This window comes from Haliotis rubra, unplaced genomic scaffold (assembly GCF_003918875.1).
Source record: "Haliotis rubra isolate DU_JTF1 unplaced genomic scaffold, ASM391887v1 Scf163, whole genome shotgun sequence".
In the NCBI taxonomy this organism is placed as follows: Eukaryota; Metazoa; Mollusca; class Gastropoda; order Lepetellida; family Haliotidae; genus Haliotis; species Haliotis rubra.
The window spans coordinates 1,038,561-1,056,877 of record NW_025765592.1 but is presented as its reverse complement, the minus strand read 5'-3'; the positions used below and the strand labels follow the sequence as shown (position 1 = coordinate 1,056,877).

Sequence of the window (18,317 nt, the reverse complement as noted above, 5' to 3'; positions counted from 1 at the left end):
GTTGTCCAATGATATTACAGTGCATCTGTTTATTGTCCCCCGCAGTAACGGGGGACTATGTATTCAGCAACGTCCATACGTACATATGTACGTACGTCCCGATTCTTGTTAACGCGATATCTCAGACACCAGTCGATTTGGGTGACCTTGACCTTATTTTCAAGGTCACCACGACACTGACCACTTTTCAAACTCTTGTTAACGCGATATCTCATGAACTGTTTTACCCAATGTCTTCAAATTTGGTGACAGCCTACATTGGGTGATTACGCAGACACCAGTCGATTGGGGTGACCTTGACCTTATTTTCAAGGTCACCACGACTATTTTCACACTTTTAACTCTTGTTAACGTGATATCTCATGGACTGTTGTACCCAATGTCTTCAAATTTGATGACAGTTTACATTGGGGTATTACACAGACACCAGTGTATTTGGGTGACCTTGACCTTATCTTCAAGGTCACCATGATACTTTGACCGCTTTTTAAAGGCGATATCTCATAAAACATTGCACCCAATGTTTTCAAGTATGTTGACAGCCTACATTAGGTGATTATGCAGACACCAGTCATTTCAGGCATCTTGTATGTGACCCCAAAATAAAAAGTAGTAAACATAGATATTCCATTCTTTAGCGGCAGGGGACATTGCCACATCAGTGGCAAACACTTGTTTTACACTTGTCATGGGACAACCCTTTCAACAAGGGCATAACTACACATGCATTCTACCGGGGCTGTTATTTCAAGGTAGAAAGAGGTCTTCAATTATCTCATTTCTGTAATATGATTGATTATACGCATGTGTATCGATACCGTAACTGATATACTATCCAGCTTGTATTGACGATGGATCAATAGAGACTGAGTTCATTGATACACGTGATAATTACACCGGATTTGATAATTACAGAGATCAAATGCAAATGTTTTACACAATGCTCATGTAAATTGCACAGAAAACTGACAATTCAAATCAACATGAAACTTTCAGCAGCTTGAACAAAAATACTTGAAATACCTTTGTATGGTTTACATGTAATAACTTATGATATTACTTCTGTCTATGTCTAAGAAGTTTTTGAATTACCAACTTACTGTGTTTTGTGACAAACGTAGTAAAAGATTTCATTGTTGTAATAACACTGACATGTATTATATTCGATGCAAAGGCGCGACTTATCACTTTATATTCGATTAGGTATTATGTTATACGTGTAGAATAAAGCACGACTCCGAGGTTATGGTTGGGAAAGTAAGATCCGAGACTGGAGGGTGGGGAGAAGTAAGACCGAGAGCGCGTGGCGCTCGAGGTCTTACTTCTCCCACCGATGGTCGAGGACTTACTTTCCCAACCATAACCGAGGAGGAGTGCTTTATTATACATATAAACCGTCAATGATGGATAATTAGATGATCATGTAATGAAGCTACATAACAGTAACTGAAGCGCTAGTAAAATCAATTGAATGACAGTAGGCCTAACTATAAATAGATAATTCAACCCTCGTTCTTTGTCGGCCAGGTGGCTGTGAGGTAGAGCGTCTGCTTATGAATCTGAAATATACGGTTCCAATCCTGCTAGGGAAAACATTTGCACATTTAAGTTGATCTTTGACGATATTTTTCAATTGATTTCAAACACTAACATATCATCTGAATTTGAATGTTGATGTTAATATAGAGTTAGGAAAAAGTAAAACCTGGGAAGAGGTCTTACTTACAAAAAGTAAAACCGGGAAATAGGTCTTAATTACGAAAAGTAAAACCTGGGAGCAAACAAAAACCTCAAATGCGGTAATTCCGGGAAAAGAAGCCATGTCTAATATATAGTGAGAAGCAGCCTTCAGGTTTATATGATATTTCTATAGCGCACATATCCAGGCAACTAGTGCTTGCTCAAGGCGCTGGTAACATTATCAACTTTAGAGTATGGAAAATAACTAGTTACAATTCAGTATGCTTTAAATTAGTAAGTTAAATTATGTCTAATCTATTCGAGCTTGGATGTATAATTATTTGTGTTTATACATTATGTTTCATTATATGAAACATGACAACGTAATGATACCTAAAAAGTAAATTCAAACTATTCTATTGTGTTTGATTTCTTTGTATGTCCTTGAAATTTCATATATTGTTTCCTATTTATTAGGAAGTTGAAGAAAATATAATCTTCAGTAACCTCAAAACCATTACATCTAATTCAATCAATGTGCATAAGAAGTATTTTATTATCCATTCCCAATGAAGAGTACCAGACACTTACCTCTGTAAAAACATCATAATCCCCTTTCTCGACGACATGTGTTCATTTGCCAAACGCTGTATAAGACTATGATAATGATTAGCAATTCCCATAAAAACACTTTAAATACTTCTTATGATTGACACTAAAGGTAGCATCTCTCGTAAGAAAAGCTAATATTTGCTCAGCCCTACTAAATTGGTTGAAATAATAGGTACAGTGAGATTTTTAAAAGTATGACACACATGTGCGTCTCTCGCTGAATAAGAGGTGCCTTCTGTTGATGGATATATGTGGCTCTCGCTGTGAGAAACTGCTAATTACCTGCCCCATAAACACGTCACTCGCTGTGAGGAGCTGATTATTTTGCCCCATATATGCGTCTCTCGGCCTAAATGAGTTAAGAGTCCCTTAGTCTCAACATCGTTTAAATCTCGTATATCTAGTATAACTTCTTTTCGTCTGTAAACATTGTTTTGTAACTGCAAGATGTTTAATGCGTTTTCCGTACCGGATTTATCGAATCCTTGCATGTCCCCGAGATCGGAAAGCGCGATGTTAGTGCATTTTCTTGGGCATTGCATTCTGGGAACCAGAAGCTTTACGCATAATACTAGTTTATGAAATAGTATTCACACGGTTTTCCGACAGATTTTTGCTTAAAACTTTAAGCTTATGAAACGTATATTGTTAGGTAAAAAAATCTTAGTGAGCGCAATTGTTCTATCTAATGTAATTGTGACCCCCTCGAAACTCGCGTAAGAATTTATGTCTTTCCGTATATAAATCGCGCAAACGTGCCATTGATGTCTTTGAGTCCAACAGAGTTTTACCTCCATTACAATTTCAACATCTTGGGTGGTGATGCATCCCCAAGGAAGACTTTGATATAAAGCGTAGAACTGGATGGAATCCCTTGTAAGACATTTGATACATTTTCCAATTCAAAGACCAACTGTAAAATCATAACATGGAGGTTCGGTTGACTTGCTATCATAAGACCTGCTTTTTTCGGTATGGTGCTCATGATCACACTCCTTGTTTGTGATGGGACGTAAGCCCCGAGTAGAATCCCATTATTGATGACTTTTGTTCAACAATGATTCTTATTCTCTATAAACACATAGGGAGAAATGAGGGTGATATTGAGTAGCCAGTCAAGTTTGGATGAGATCAATGTCCATTGGTTATCATCAGTAATGATGAAATTGTACAACATGTTTTTTGAGAGACCCCTGGTCTCAACATTGTCTAAATCACCTAGATTGCCATCGAATGCTGGGACCATCACCCATTTAATATTATCGTTAAGGACAAGATTGTACTGAGCATTTTTTAAGATACCACCGATCTTGACATCGTCTAAATCTTCCCGGTTACCACCACCACCATTGGAGGTCACTTCTGTTCGCCTGTAAACATTGTAAGGTGTATAACGTGTCTTCGACGCCAGGTTCATCGAATCCTTGCATTTCCCCGAGATCGGAGATCGCGATGATAGCACATTTTCAAGGATGATGCATTCCAAGACCAGAAGCGTCGACCATTACTTAGCCAGTACTTGACATGTAGCATCACGCTTAGATATCGTATATGGACTGGTTGATGTTTTATATCTAAGATTGATTTGAGTTCCATGATCATACCCTGCATTAACTTCTTGTACTGTAAGAATTGGAAAGATTCAATTCTGTCTTTGTTGTACTTTTCCTTTTTTACCGGAATGGCTTTTAACAGTGTCGAAGGATGTTCGCCTTGAATATTACTGGTCGTGCTTATCTGATCAAGATGGTGATAGGGAACGATGTCCGATGATTTCAAGCCCATCATGGTGGTTTGGACGTAAACCCTAGTGTTCTCGCTAAGGGTCTACTGAGGCTAAAGATTTCTTTTCCACTGGTTAATCTAAGTATTCCATCCCAACTCGTTTAGCATGAGGCTGGCTCCCTGAGGTTTAAAAATTTCATGTTCAGCAAACACACGCTATGATAACCATCACACAAAATGTTTATTTATGTTGTTATTTTTTATCATTACTTATATCAGTCCATCAAGGGTAATACGTGAGATCGCAGAGAGCGACTTCAAGTTGCCCTGACGTGCTATCGATAGCGTTAAGCAGTTGAATGGACTCACCACTCGTGACTCTGGAGAGAATGACGAACATGTTAAATATACAAAGGTACTACATTTTACATTCGATATGTCCATGCTGAAGTACATGGAGTGTTTTATCCTAAAAGTGGTCGTATAAGTGCTACCGATCTCACACAAATTTGGAAATATCTAAAGGTGCTAATAGAGCTCTATCTGTACTCATATCAAAATACAATCAATGTGGAGAAATGACTTACGATATTTTCACCAAATTATACAAATCAACCGTTGAACCAATTCTCATGTATGGAGCACCTATTTGAGGACTTTCATCACGAAGCCTTATTAACAAAATACAAAACAGAGCATGTCGTTTTTCCTGGGAGTTCAGTGGAATACTTCAACTATTACCGTGCAAGGCGAAATGGTGTGGAAATCTTAACAAAGCAAAGGATATCTGCAGTATGTGCTTATGTTAGACTTAGTAGAACTGGGGACTCAAGACTACCAAAGCAACTATTTGATTTGTCTAAATATAGAAAAAAGTCAGTTATATTGTTCAGTTGAAAAGATGTGTACACGAACAAATATGTGTAATGGACTATATGCTCCAGGATCAGTTAGTGACGTGATGTATGCTATAGAGAAGTCACGGAAACAAAGAAATGTTTACGGAACTGTGGGATGACAAGAACACTGAAAATGGAAATAAATTAAGAACTTATAGACTTTACAGGAAGGGTCTTAAAACATAAATATACAAGTCCCATCCGGGATTCGAACCCATAGCCTCAGAGTCAGGCACCAAATCGCCAGCACACAAAGTCAGCTGCCTAACCCGCTCAGCCACCGCGACTTCCATGGCATTGTGTAATCATAGCTTTCGACTGTGGGAGCCGTGCCAATTTACACTTATCAGAGGGGTACACAAAGTCCGCAGTTTAGACTACCAGTTGTCCGACTTCCATTTGGTGGAAGTCGCGGTGGTTGAGCGGGTTAGGCGGCTGACTTTGTGTGCTGGCGATTTGGTGCCTGACTCTGAGGCTATGGGTTCGAATCCCGGATGGGACTCAATCCAAAAAGTACTAGAATTTGTACTTTACTAAGAAAGTGTAATCCCCAAATATAACATATGTTACAGTTGGGTAATTTATAAAACTTTATTGTCATTTATGCTCTAATATATGTGTATATATGTGTATGTGTTTGTATGTACATGTATATGTACTTGTGTATGTATGTGGGTATGTATGTATGTATGTATGTATGTTCATTTTATATTTCATAACAGCAATAATTATCTATTTTAAAAATGTTCTTTTACGATTTAGTTTCTATAGTTTAGTGTCTCGTAAGCCAATTCATGGCTATATGTCATTTTTTCTTTATCCATGGATGTTTATCATGTATGTATATTTCTTATGTAACTGACCTGTGACACTTAAATGAAATATTTCTGTCTGTATAAAAACATACTTTCTCCAACTATGTCCTCGCAATACAGACAAAAACTAAAAGGTTATTATCGGGGTGTTTTTGATCATATTGTTATTCATTGCCCTACTTTGCGCGTCAATAAAACGTACACAGAGAGAGTGTGGGTGATGAACCACACGGAGGTGCATAAAATCAACCTGGGAGTACCTTTACAGGATTGGTTCCAAGCCTTTCACAACAAGTTCAAGGGAGAATCGATGCTGTTTATCCTAGAATGATGTTTATGGGAAATGTTTATGTTAATAATAATAAATAATAATAACAAATTTATATAGCGCCTGGTTTCCAGTGTATCTGCTGCTTATATGGAAGTTTGCAGCTCTGGCTACTGCAGGTGCTTGGGTTTCTGAGGACAAGGTCTTGTCAAACATTACTTTGAGATTATGTACAGTGTCTGATGGTGGTACAGTGGAGTTTCCTATGGTGATTGGTGTGTGGGTAACCTTAGTTAGTTGTCTGATGCTGATGATCATGTATTGCATTTTCTCATCGTTGAGTTGGAGGAAATTACATGACATCCACCAACGGTCAGTCTGTCCCGCTTCAGACAGTTATCGCCCGGCTTTGCACTGATATACAGCTGATTATCATCAGCATATCCGTGAAATTTCAGACCGTGCTAACGCATGATATTGCCCAGTGGAATGATGTAAAGTGAGAACAACGCAGAGCCCAGAACACTGTGTCACCTTGCTTCCTATTAGGCCATGCATGTACATTTGGTCCCAAAGTTGGGGACAGGAATAGAAAGTTCAATTCATGTAAATCATCCAACTGATATATGTTGCATAATCAGTGGTTTCCTATCAGGTTTTCTGGTTGTCCATTCCCATTTTTCCTCACGATGTTCACCTGTTCTTATTGTTTTATTTATGCCCTAATAGATATACAACAACTGAAATGGTGCTTTTTTGTTTTCTTTGTTGTATTTTCCAAAATTCTGTTATGAAGTTTCAACTAATAAAGACAACTAGAAAACAGTCCCAGAAAAGGTACCAATGTCAAGATTTTCACATTGTTTTCAACTAAAAACAATAACCATGGTTAGGATCGTGACATTTACAACAGTAACTTTATTTTAATTGTATTTTTTAAAGTTCAAGAGGAAATGCTGAAATATGATATCCACTGACACATAGATTAATTTTGATAACAAATATCATATGCTTTTGTTTTTTAGTCCAGTGCATACAGTTCTGCAAAAACTGTGTACAATGTGCTGTCATTACATGATTTGTATGCATACAATTTATGAAAGAAGCACAAACACGAATTTTTGTATGAACTTATGTATTGATTATCATATGTTTAACAAAGTATATTTCACCCCCAAATAGATGTGATCATGCTCTATATGTTCACCATATCCGGATCTAATCTTAATGATGGCAAATTCAATGGGAAAAAAATGATAACCCATTGAAGCCTATCAGCCATCAGTTTTTAAAATGTATTAATTAAAGGAGCACTGATCCAGATTGATTAATGTTTCGCACCAACAATCTAATTACGAATCCTAGCTACAAGCTGGTCAGTACCTGCTCCCTCCACTGTGGCGGACACATGGACTGGGCTACTGTCCACCTTGGCAGAATTTTTTCAACCTTAACAGTGGGACATTAGGAAGGGTGAATGCCCATCAGATGTGTAATTTGAAAATATCCCTGATAGTTCTTGTCTGATTGTAGTATCAGTGTATGTTTTTCAGATGTTCTAATGCGTGAATGGTATAATGACTAATCCAATTTGATCCTATTTCTGTTTTTTTTTTACCCTGATATTTAATCATGTCATGTAAAAATGTGATGTCTTTTACTCTATGATATTAAAACTCTGAAAATTTACTTTGGTAAATAGGTATATAAAGTGTATAACTTTAGTACACAGCAAATGCTTGTATGTATTTCTTATGCAAGAATTAAGTTTTGTTTGTATCCTCCAAACAGTTTCAACAGCCGGTTGATGAAGGTAATATGCACTTGGGTCCATACTCTGCGAAATGCCTGATCTAGTCCGGCCTTGGTCAGAGGTCATTCAGTCTTCTTTGCATCTCTGTCCCAAAGGTGTTGTATTGGACTCAAATCTGGACTGAGTGCAGGCCACTGTAGGGTTTGGATGCATGTTGTCTTAGGAAGTCAAAAGTTGCTCTGGCATTGTGGACACAAGCGTTGTCTTGCTGGAAGATGTGATTTCTGTGACGTCCAAAATGTGGTACAACATGAGGTCTTATGACTTGGTCAATATAGTGAGCAGTTGTCATGCCATTTCCTTGCCCTGGACCGAGATTCTGGAACACCACGAAGCCAACTGGTTCAGACCAATTGCACCCCACACCGTGATGCTTGAAACTTGGAGGCTCTTTCAATAATACAATCATTGGAAACCTTTCCCCTCGCCTTCGCCATAGTCTCACTCTGCCATTGGCTGTCGAAACACAATATCGGCTATCATCAGAAAAAAGCACAGTTTTCCATTGTCAATAACGCCAATTTCGATGCCGAGTTGCCCATTGCAGTCTGTCTTGGCGGTGATGAGCGGTGAGGAAAGGACTATGATATGGTCTGTGACAGCACAGGTTTCTTCTGTGCAAACGTCAATGCACTGTATCAGCACTAATGGGTCTGTTGTGAGTCCCAATGGTCTGGCGTGCTGTTTCCATCGCTCTGGTGAAGCATTCTTGCGGATGTTTGTGCACAATCTGTCGGTCTTGACGTGATGTTGCTGCAGGTCGTCCACCGTATGGACGGTCTTAGATGATGTTAGTGGCCTGATACAACTCCTGCAGTTGGTAGATTGTCCTAACATCAACATCAAAATGATTGGCTACCCCTGTGCAGTCTGGCCAACTTGCAATCATCCCAAGGCTTAGTTCTTCTGATCTCTCGTAAGTCGTGGCATGGCGATTGTGTCAAAACAAGAATGATTTTAGGCAAGTTTGGGACTTGCTTTCATTGGTAGGGTTGTCAACGATATGCACATGCATTTTCATTTCCATGAATGTCATACGGAACCTTTCACCGTGTCTGTCCTTTTTAGGAGTGTTTGGTTGATACGCTTTTTGTCAGAAAACACAAAGATGTTGGTAATAGCTGTCAATTTGGATTGAAAAATATGTTCACAAAACAATACAATCATAATGAAAACACCACCTTGTAAAGAGACATTTTTGTATTTGGTTTTGAAAGGTGATGTTTCTTTTGCAGTTCAGTATATAATAATTAATTAGTTAGGATTATGCGACAAAATATAAAGATGCACAGGCAGGTGAAGTTAAATTTCAAAATGTTTTCATTTGTTATCATGATAATGAAGCTGGAAATATTGATGAGTAAAAAAGATTTCATCTTTGCTGATCAATGAAAACTGATACTACCAACTTCAGAAATCGCAAACCAGACAAGAATTCTGGGATTATTATTATAGAATATTTATATACCGCACATATCCAAGCACTAGTGCATGCTGGTAGTCGTGGAGGAAAAACAATAACATGGCAACAACCAGTCCCAGTGTCCCTTTAAACATTGGGGCCTGACATATGGTCAATTTGCAAAGCAATTTCATTTTGCAATATAATTAATTTGGACCTTGATCCACGTATTACAGCATAATATTGTAACTCAGAGTTTGCTGAGGATCATGTTTTGATTATATCAAAAACCTATCCTGCAAATAGAGATTGGAATAATCCAGGAACACATTTATTGGGTAACCCCTATTGGACCTGAATTTTAATAATGAATGGATAGAGCCTCGCTGTCATGAGCGCTATTATGATATCTGTCTTGGGTCCAAGTGAGGGTTCCGGTGAAACACCCTGGTGCTTGTCTGCTTATGGGTAATTAGCTCAGCAAAGAGTCTGAAGTCACAAGAATCTAATTACAACTTTATTAACAAGAAACATAATAACATGGGGTGGCCACAGAGAGTCGGTACAACCCTCTGGGCTGAGGGCTAGAGATGACCTGTGTTGGGAGTCTAAACCCTACTGACTAAACATTTTATCTACAATTAAAACAATGAAGAGATTACGATTGGTTCACTGATGCAAAAATGGGTGTGCCCTATAAAAGCCAATGAAATGCAGAATATACAAAATGGGGTGAGTACAAATGAAATGACCAGACGGGGAGTACTTAATCCTGCTAATCCTATTTCAACTGGCACTAATAGACCGATCCAGTTCCAGCCGATAAACTCCGCCCACTTCGTTTTTGACGTTAGGGGGGACAACCACTGACTAATCACAATGGTGACACCGTCGGCGAAACGTACGTGATTGCGAAAGTTGTTGATGAATTCTGCTTCTGGTACTTTGGTGTCCGTCGTTTGTGAATGATATTTAAAGGGCCACTGATCTAGAGCAATTTCCGTGGACTGGTTGTTGCTTTTGTTATTGTTTTTCTCCAGTGATTACCCGGATGATATCCCAGAATTCATGACTGGTTCATTACCTCTGCTGCGCCACCCTCATGCGCAATTGATAGTATATGTATAGACTGATCAACAAAGATAAAATCTTTTTCACTCGATAATCTTAAGTTGATTTTGTTGTAAAATTATGTAGACTTTGATGAATAATTTGTTTTTTTATAGAAAAATATTCACTTTGCTTATTTTGATGTCAAATTTTAATTTCATAGTAATGTTGACTTTATAAAAATGTTAACGTAAATGGATGTAGAATTTGATTTAAGAAATAGTTTGTTTGACCTTGAATTTGGTGAGAAGCCTGATATAATAGCATTGTTTTGAAAGTAACTCTAACTACATGGGGAGTCTTGGGGAGAGTAGTAAGCTTGGGTTCACTACTAGTCAATCTGAATGTTGTATTCACTGGCATTATTTTGATAACAAATGAAAACACTTTAAGTGTTTTGAGGATGCGAACGGAATTTCATCGTTACATAAGAAATATATACAAGCATTTGCTGTGTACTCAGTTAAAAACTGTATATACCTATGTACCTAAGTAAAATTTCAGATTTTTCCAGCAATGGCAAAGTGGGGTTGTTTAGTTTATGGATTCAAATATATCAAATGTGTGTTTTTTATAGCATACGTAATAGACATCACATTTTTACAAGATTAAATATTGAGGTAAAATTGGATCAGTCACTATACCATCCAAACATTTGAAAATCTGAAAAAGCCTACACTGCTGGGATACTTTATTACAATCAAACAAGAACTACGGGGGATATTTTTCAAATAACCGCATCTGATGGGCATCCACCCTTCCTAATGTCCCACTGATTAGGTTGAAGAAATTCTGCCAAGGTGGACAGTAGCCCAGTCCCCGTGTTCATCATGGTCGAGGCAGCAGGGTCTGACCAGTTTGCAGCTAGGTTTCGTAATTAGACTGTTGGCTGGAAAGATTAATCGCTCTGGATCAGTGGCCCTTTAAAGAGGCAAGTTATACGTGTGTGATTTTTAATATATGTTAGCAGGCAGATTGCAAATGGCGAGTGAAAATGAGTTACATGCCCGATGAAAAATCGTCCAGCTGCATGCAGAGAGAGTAGGAAGCGTATTTTCTCTCGAATCATTGAATCTATCTGGCAATTCACCTCCGTCAAAGATATCAGCAGGGGAAGGGTAACTGAATTTTGTCGTTTGGGGTTTTTTCTTCAAAAATTCCCATCATAATTTTATATTAACTGTAAACACAACCACATGTTCATGTTGCAGATTGTTTCGGTATCTATAAATAGATTGTCAACACTGTGTGTGGTGCCTTTACTTATAGTTATCCATTGGCGTTGTTCAAATTTAGTTAAATCAATAATCTGAAAACGTGTTTCTATCATTTAATGAATTAAAAGAATGGTAAATAAAAAGCAGAAAATATTTCCTGTCTACTACTTCATGCACCTTATTTGTCTGTATGTAATTAATGTAAACAAATCAATCACAGCATAACCTATTTGATCTTATTTGGAAATCTGGAAAAGGTAATTGGGCTTGCAAACAGTATGTTTCCATGGACGTATCTGGACATACCCAGAAGCAAATATCCAACAGCTGATCTGCAGCAATTCCCAGTAAAGTTTCCCTCTTCAAAATCTGCACACCATCCTAAAATGACACTGAATATAAGGACATCCATTTTTTTATCATCCTTTCCATTTTATTTTTCTATATGTATTTTGTTGTGGAATCCTAATTTACATACAAACTTCCACAATACTGGACTTCATGAACTGCCAGCATTTATGTACAGGTATGTCACAGCACCAGAACACAAAGAAGATCCAAGATACAGTCTGCACCTGTACTCTAGCTAACCCATCTTCCAGAAATAGGAAACCTGTGATGCAAAATCTTTGAACAGAGGATCCACAGTTATCCGAACAATTAACTAGCATTGAAATAGAATGTTACACAAAATACAAATGTATTGTTTTTTTCATCAGTGATGTTTAACTGCTAAATACTAGTGTAAATAAGGTGCAAAAAATATATCCTTTGTTCAAAGCTTTTTGTCAATACAATTACATTAATTGACATTAATGACAATCTTTGTTTTATTAGATCTGAGACCATATCCCTAGAGGACATAACACTGAGTTTGATCTATTTCCTTTTCTGAGATACTTACTAGTGTCATAAAACTTATAGTAAAGTTGATTCAAAATTTGGTAAAAGTCATAACAAAGGTTTAGGAAAGCACACATGAAAATATCCTGAAGCATTCACCTCCTGCAAACCAGTGTGCAATTTAATATGAAGCTCATTTTCCAAATAACCTTCAATAAACCTTGAACAATTCTGTGGATGTTAAAATAACTTTAAAGAGTTATGATACTAGCAATCACTTTCAGAATTATCTTATTAGTAAATATATTATTTTAAAAAACATCTAAAAGCAGGAGCCAAGAAACTAAGTTAACACTAAGTGATTGTCCTGCCATGATATGTATAGTGTTTGTTTGCCTAGTTCTACCTTAAAATCATATGAATATGATATGTCAATCAATTAAATAATTATTTATAATTCATTAGATGTTATTTATTTTATTACCCTTCCACGTTTACTAAAAAAAAAGCTAGATTCTTAAAACATACCTTGCTATCATTTCCAGTGAATTAATCAAAATGGCAGTTGTAATGTTACTCCTAAAATGTACCAATATATGTGAATAATTTATGTTGTAACAAAACTTCAAATAATGTTCTCATAATTAAGATATACACTTTATTTCACTCCATCCAATACTCCAGAAAGTCACCATTCTTCTCACATAGTTTTCGTATTCGATCAACATGGAGGAATGTAATTCATTTTTAAAAAAGTCCCATGCATCTCTTTATAAAAATTCTGAAATATTTAAAGCATGGTTTTATAGGCACTCATATGACTTAATTTTGATACTTGGATATTGCATGATAGGCAACTTTAAAACTTTAAACATCCTAAAATGTGTGACAAATATGTGAGAATATCCACCACCTTGTTCTTTCATGTAACAAGTTTTGCTATTTCGGTCGACCCTAACGGAAATCAGATCGCTGTCAGATTTGAGAACTGAGAACTGAGAAGTTTATTCAGTAGTATTTGGGCCATAAGGCCTATGATACAGTTGACAAATACAATTTAAATTACACGTGATCATAAACATTTGAGATAGATAGCTGTTAGATGCTGTACATTACTGTTTTGTGACATGAAAATTGCCTGAATGGTTAGTGGGCCTCTGTAGACTGATTGTAGCTTCTGTAGATATAGAGTTCTGGCTTGATTATACTTGTCACAAACAAAAAATACATGGTTCTCATCTTCATTAAGGTTATGATTACAAAGTTCACAGATGGGGTTGATTGCCGTTGTATCTTTATTGGTTCTTAGCTTGTTTATCTTGAAGTTTGTTAGCGAAGCTCTAAATTTGAAGTAGACTCTTATTAGTTGTTTGTTCCTGATGTTCGTGATATATGATTCTCTTTCCAGTGAAAACTTGAATGAAGCGTAGTGGGTAAGGAAACTTGAACCGTTTATCTCATGATGCCAGTTTTGGTGTGATATATCTTTGAGGCGCTGTTTTAAACATGATAAGAAATTATTTACATCTCCGACATCCTGTGCGATCCATACATGTGAGAATCCTATCTTGAACAATGTTTCTCTAATATCAGAAGTCCAGTTTCTTTTTCCTACATCATTGAGTTATTTAAGCATTCGGTAACACTGGTGTGCATGGCGATCAGTTATCATTCGTAGAACTTTTATCCAGTACTTGATGGCCTTTACTTGTGTTGATATATAAATCAAATGTCTTCCAGTGTCGCCAAGAATTGCCTTGTTTGAAGCAAATTTTCCAACTTTGAGAAGGTGTTTAAAGTAGTTTGACTGAACTTTTTCAATTGAAGCTGAATACTTGCATCCCCACACTTCTGCTCCATAGAGGAGTATTGGTAAAACTTTAGTGTCGAATATCGTACATGCAGTTGAAACGTTATTTCTTTATTTTTCTGTAGGAATCTATTTATTGTGAGGCATGCCTTACTAGCTTGCTGTGCGAGAGTGTCACATGCTTTTGTCCATACCAGTCGTGATGAGAAGATAAGTCCAAGGTATTTGTAATAGGTGACGGTTTCGATAGGCAGTCCTTTATAGGTCCAATTTTCATTCTGTGCTAGTTTTCCACCATTTCTAAAAACTATAATCTTGGATTTATTAAAATTCAGTTGTAACCCTGATTCTGAGCAGTAGGATTCCAGTGTGTTAAACTGTCTCTGTAAGCCGATGATGGTAAATGAAAATAACACAACGTCATCCGCAAAAAGTAGGAGCATCAAGTCTTCAATATCTGGGGTGACGAATATTCCACTTGTACATGATCTATACATGGCTGTTACAAGTTCATTTATATATAATATAAATAACACTGGACTGAGAATGCAGCCTTGTCGAACCCCTGCAGATGTTGAGAATATTTCAGTTGCGTTTCCTTGCACCTTCACACACGCCCTGATCGATGAATACATGTTCTTGAGAAGAGTAATGACTTTTCCATGACATCCTTTTTGAAGCTGTAGAGTTAACATTCTTTTCCTGTCCACAAGATCGAAGGCCTTTCGGAAGTCTATAAAACAACAATAAAATCTACCCTTTGGTTTACAAAGATATTTTGAGCATAGTGATTGAAGCGTGAATAGGTGATCTGCAGAAGAATATCCGGGACAGAATCCAGCTTGACTCTCTGATATAAGTTCGTTTGTTTCAAACCATCGTCTTAACCTTTTTTCGATAATATCAGTAAATATTTTACCCATAACGTTGAGAAGTGAGATACCCCTATAGTTGTTTGGATCCTTTGGGTCTGCTGTCAGATTTGTTTACATTGTGTCACAGCTTTCTCACCTGTCTCATTTGAGCTTCATGGCGTACCAACTTAATGCCCAGACGTGACTGAAAATGTTAAGCAAAAACAATTTGGTAGTTACAAGAATTGTCCGTGTTTATAACACTTGCAAAATCTTAAAATGCTTTCTGTTGTCATCAATTGGTAATGATTTTGCACATGTGCAAAAGTGTGGAAATTCGTGCAAATTCTCATCTGCAGGCAGACGTAGGTTTCATGAACGATAGTGCAGACATTTAACTGATCGTTAGGCATATCGCGCTCCATGGTACACATCAAATCGCAGCAATATGTAATATCGCTTCGGAGGCATCGTTTGACCCCGGAAATAAGTCTGACAAATCCACACTGATTGGAAATAAGTCTGACAAATCCATGCTGATTGGCCAAAATTGACGCATGCACCAGTTTTGATTGACAGACTGGATCAGTCTATTGTGTTGACACATTCCCTAAATTAACTGGCACTAATTGTGTTGACATGTTGCTTGGATGATTATAGTATTTACAGTAGGATGCTTGGATTACAATAGATGCGCTTACTGACCTTAATTTGAAATGTTTCCACAATATATTTTAATGGAGGTGATGACATGTTCAAAGCAGTTCATTAAATCGTCTAGTCTTAACTTTGTCTTACTGAAAGGTTTGTCTAACAGCTTGAGTCCTTAATACCTTAGGCTAGGATTTTATTTTGAACATCTGTGAATATTTGTGCAGCCGTAATTTACACCTATTTCAATAGTATGTCTGTGAGATGAGTTTTACTACTTTTGACTGGAGTCTTTTTATCTAAGCTATTACTGATACCTGATGAAACTAATATTCTATATTTATATTTTCCCTATCTGAATCCTAATATATCGCTTGTAGTGGTTATAATGAATGATGAATTTTTGTATGAGTTATTATTTCATGATATTACACCTAGTCCTTCCTTATACAATATATGGCATTCCATTACCATCACTGAATAGTCTTTTGTATTTCTGTTATCATCTCTTATTTGTTTTGAGTTTGTTTTGATGTTCTATGTGAGAATCAAATTTTACTGAAAGTTAAAAATCCTGTTCTATAGTTCCACTGGGCTTAAACCTTCTTTTAATATAGGTACCATAAGGAAATCCATATTTGTTGAAGGCATCACTATTTGCACTCACCTCTGACATTTAGAGTGACATGTAGAAGTTGGCATGATGAACAAGGTAGATAGGAGATACATCTTTGAGATGATGAATGAGTTATTCAGTGTGGATGCCAACACTGTTATCAAGCAATGATCACATATCATCACATACTTGATAATGGTGTAAGTATCAACAGTGAAATGTCACATTTAATTTTAATAGAGTTATGGATGCATAGAATTATCTTCCTTGTACAGCGCTCTGGTTGAAATTTAGTGATTGTCATTCGAGGATAGATCTTTCATTTAGTTGTCATGTATGCTTACAGATCTGCACAAAGTTCAGCCAATGTGTTACACAAGGACTACACTGTCATCATCCACTTGACTGCTTCTTCTACCTGAGGGACAATGATATTGCTGAGTTACAGAAATTACTGCAGGTATGAATACCCATGAAGAAAAGTTGTTTATCCAACCATATGACATCCAAATCGTGTAAGTTTAGAGTTGTAGAATATGCTTTTAGTTTTTTAATTGTTTTGATAGCTGTCAATTAGCCATATCTTTAAACCTATACAGGGGAAAGTGTCCTTACAAAATATTTACTTTGACCTTTTCCAGTCACTATTGATGCTGGACCATGACCAATTCATTCAAGTCATATCTCGAAAATAATTGAAGTAACACTACCTACTCAGTCAGTTAACAGTACAAGATGGTAGGGGTGGGTATTGCAGAGAATTTTCATATTGCGATATATTGCGATGCGGAAGCATATATTGCGATATGTATTGCAATATATTGCAAGGATTATTTTTTTAACAAAAACTACTTATAATCGAGTTAATGCTTGATTATAAAGCAAAAACACAACAAAATCACTATGATTGTTTAACCTTTTATAAAAAATTTAATCATGACAAAATAAAAATGTAAGTGACATTTGGCACTAATGAAACAGGGAAAAGAACAATTAAAAAAAACGGAAATATCCGAAGATTTCCGTGTGTTACGAAGTTTTCCGAATGCATGTCAAAAAAACGGTTTTCGATCAGCGTATCGCAATACGCATCGTTTTCATGTCTGAACCGGGAAATACCGGTAAACCGGTTATATTGCGCAACCCTACAAGATGGCAGATATTAAGTACCATGATATGGAATAATAACAGATTCATTAAATCTACTATTGTCACAAAGTTTACTTCTTGGTTTGGGATGAAGTCCATGAAATCAATAGTAGACTGTAGAAGTTTCCAATGAGTTAGGTGAGGAATTTTCTCACATATGCCCAGTGTTTGCAATACTTAAATTTTCTCTTCTTATTCCCATCCCTACAAACAACACAACATCCCACACAACAGCAGTAACCCATGGCTCAGCAGCAACTTTTTTAAGACTGGATCCTTCACAGCATAAAGTATCGTTTTAGTATTGTGGATAAAGAAGACTTTGTGACATTAACTTTGCAGAAGTTGAGAATAACCTCATTCAATAACACAGTAGTGCATGTTGAAAATACCATAATTCCTTCAAATACCCTACCTCTAGTACATCATTACATGAAAAATAGTTTTGGGTTTTCATCAAACCAGAAAATCTTTAGACATCCTCTTCAGTGCCAACTATCTTTGGAATAGTCTATAGGCAAACACTCTCCTCAAGATTTGCAAGACAGGAAAATGTCACTTCTTTTCTCTGAATAATAATAATGAGTATTTATAAGCGATGTATCCATCCACAAGGTGCATGCTCAAAGCGCATAAAATGAGAGAAAAGACACAGGTAGTGAAATAATAGTATGAAATAAAACTTATGAATGATAGCCTGAAATAAAGCCTATGAATAATAGCAGGAGAAAATGTCTATGAATTAAAGTTCATGAATGATAGGGTGAAATAAAGTCTATGAATAATAGCCTGAAAATAGTTGCGTCTTGAGTTTTGATTTGAATACAGTTAATGATGATGAAAGTTTGATGTC

At 36.7% G+C, this 18,317-nt stretch overlaps 1 protein-coding gene across 1 annotated transcript in view; it reads left to right on the top strand.

Moving 5' to 3' along the window:
• LOC124271750 overlaps positions 1 to 18,317 on the top strand; it is a 387,369-nt gene that overhangs the window by 285,127 nt on the left and 83,925 nt on the right. The window contains exon 20 of the mRNA XM_046706916.1: positions 16,662 to 16,775. Coding sequence (XP_046562872.1) covers positions 16,662 to 16,775 — 114 coding nt within the window. The remainder of the gene's footprint in view (positions 1 to 16,661; positions 16,776 to 18,317) is intronic.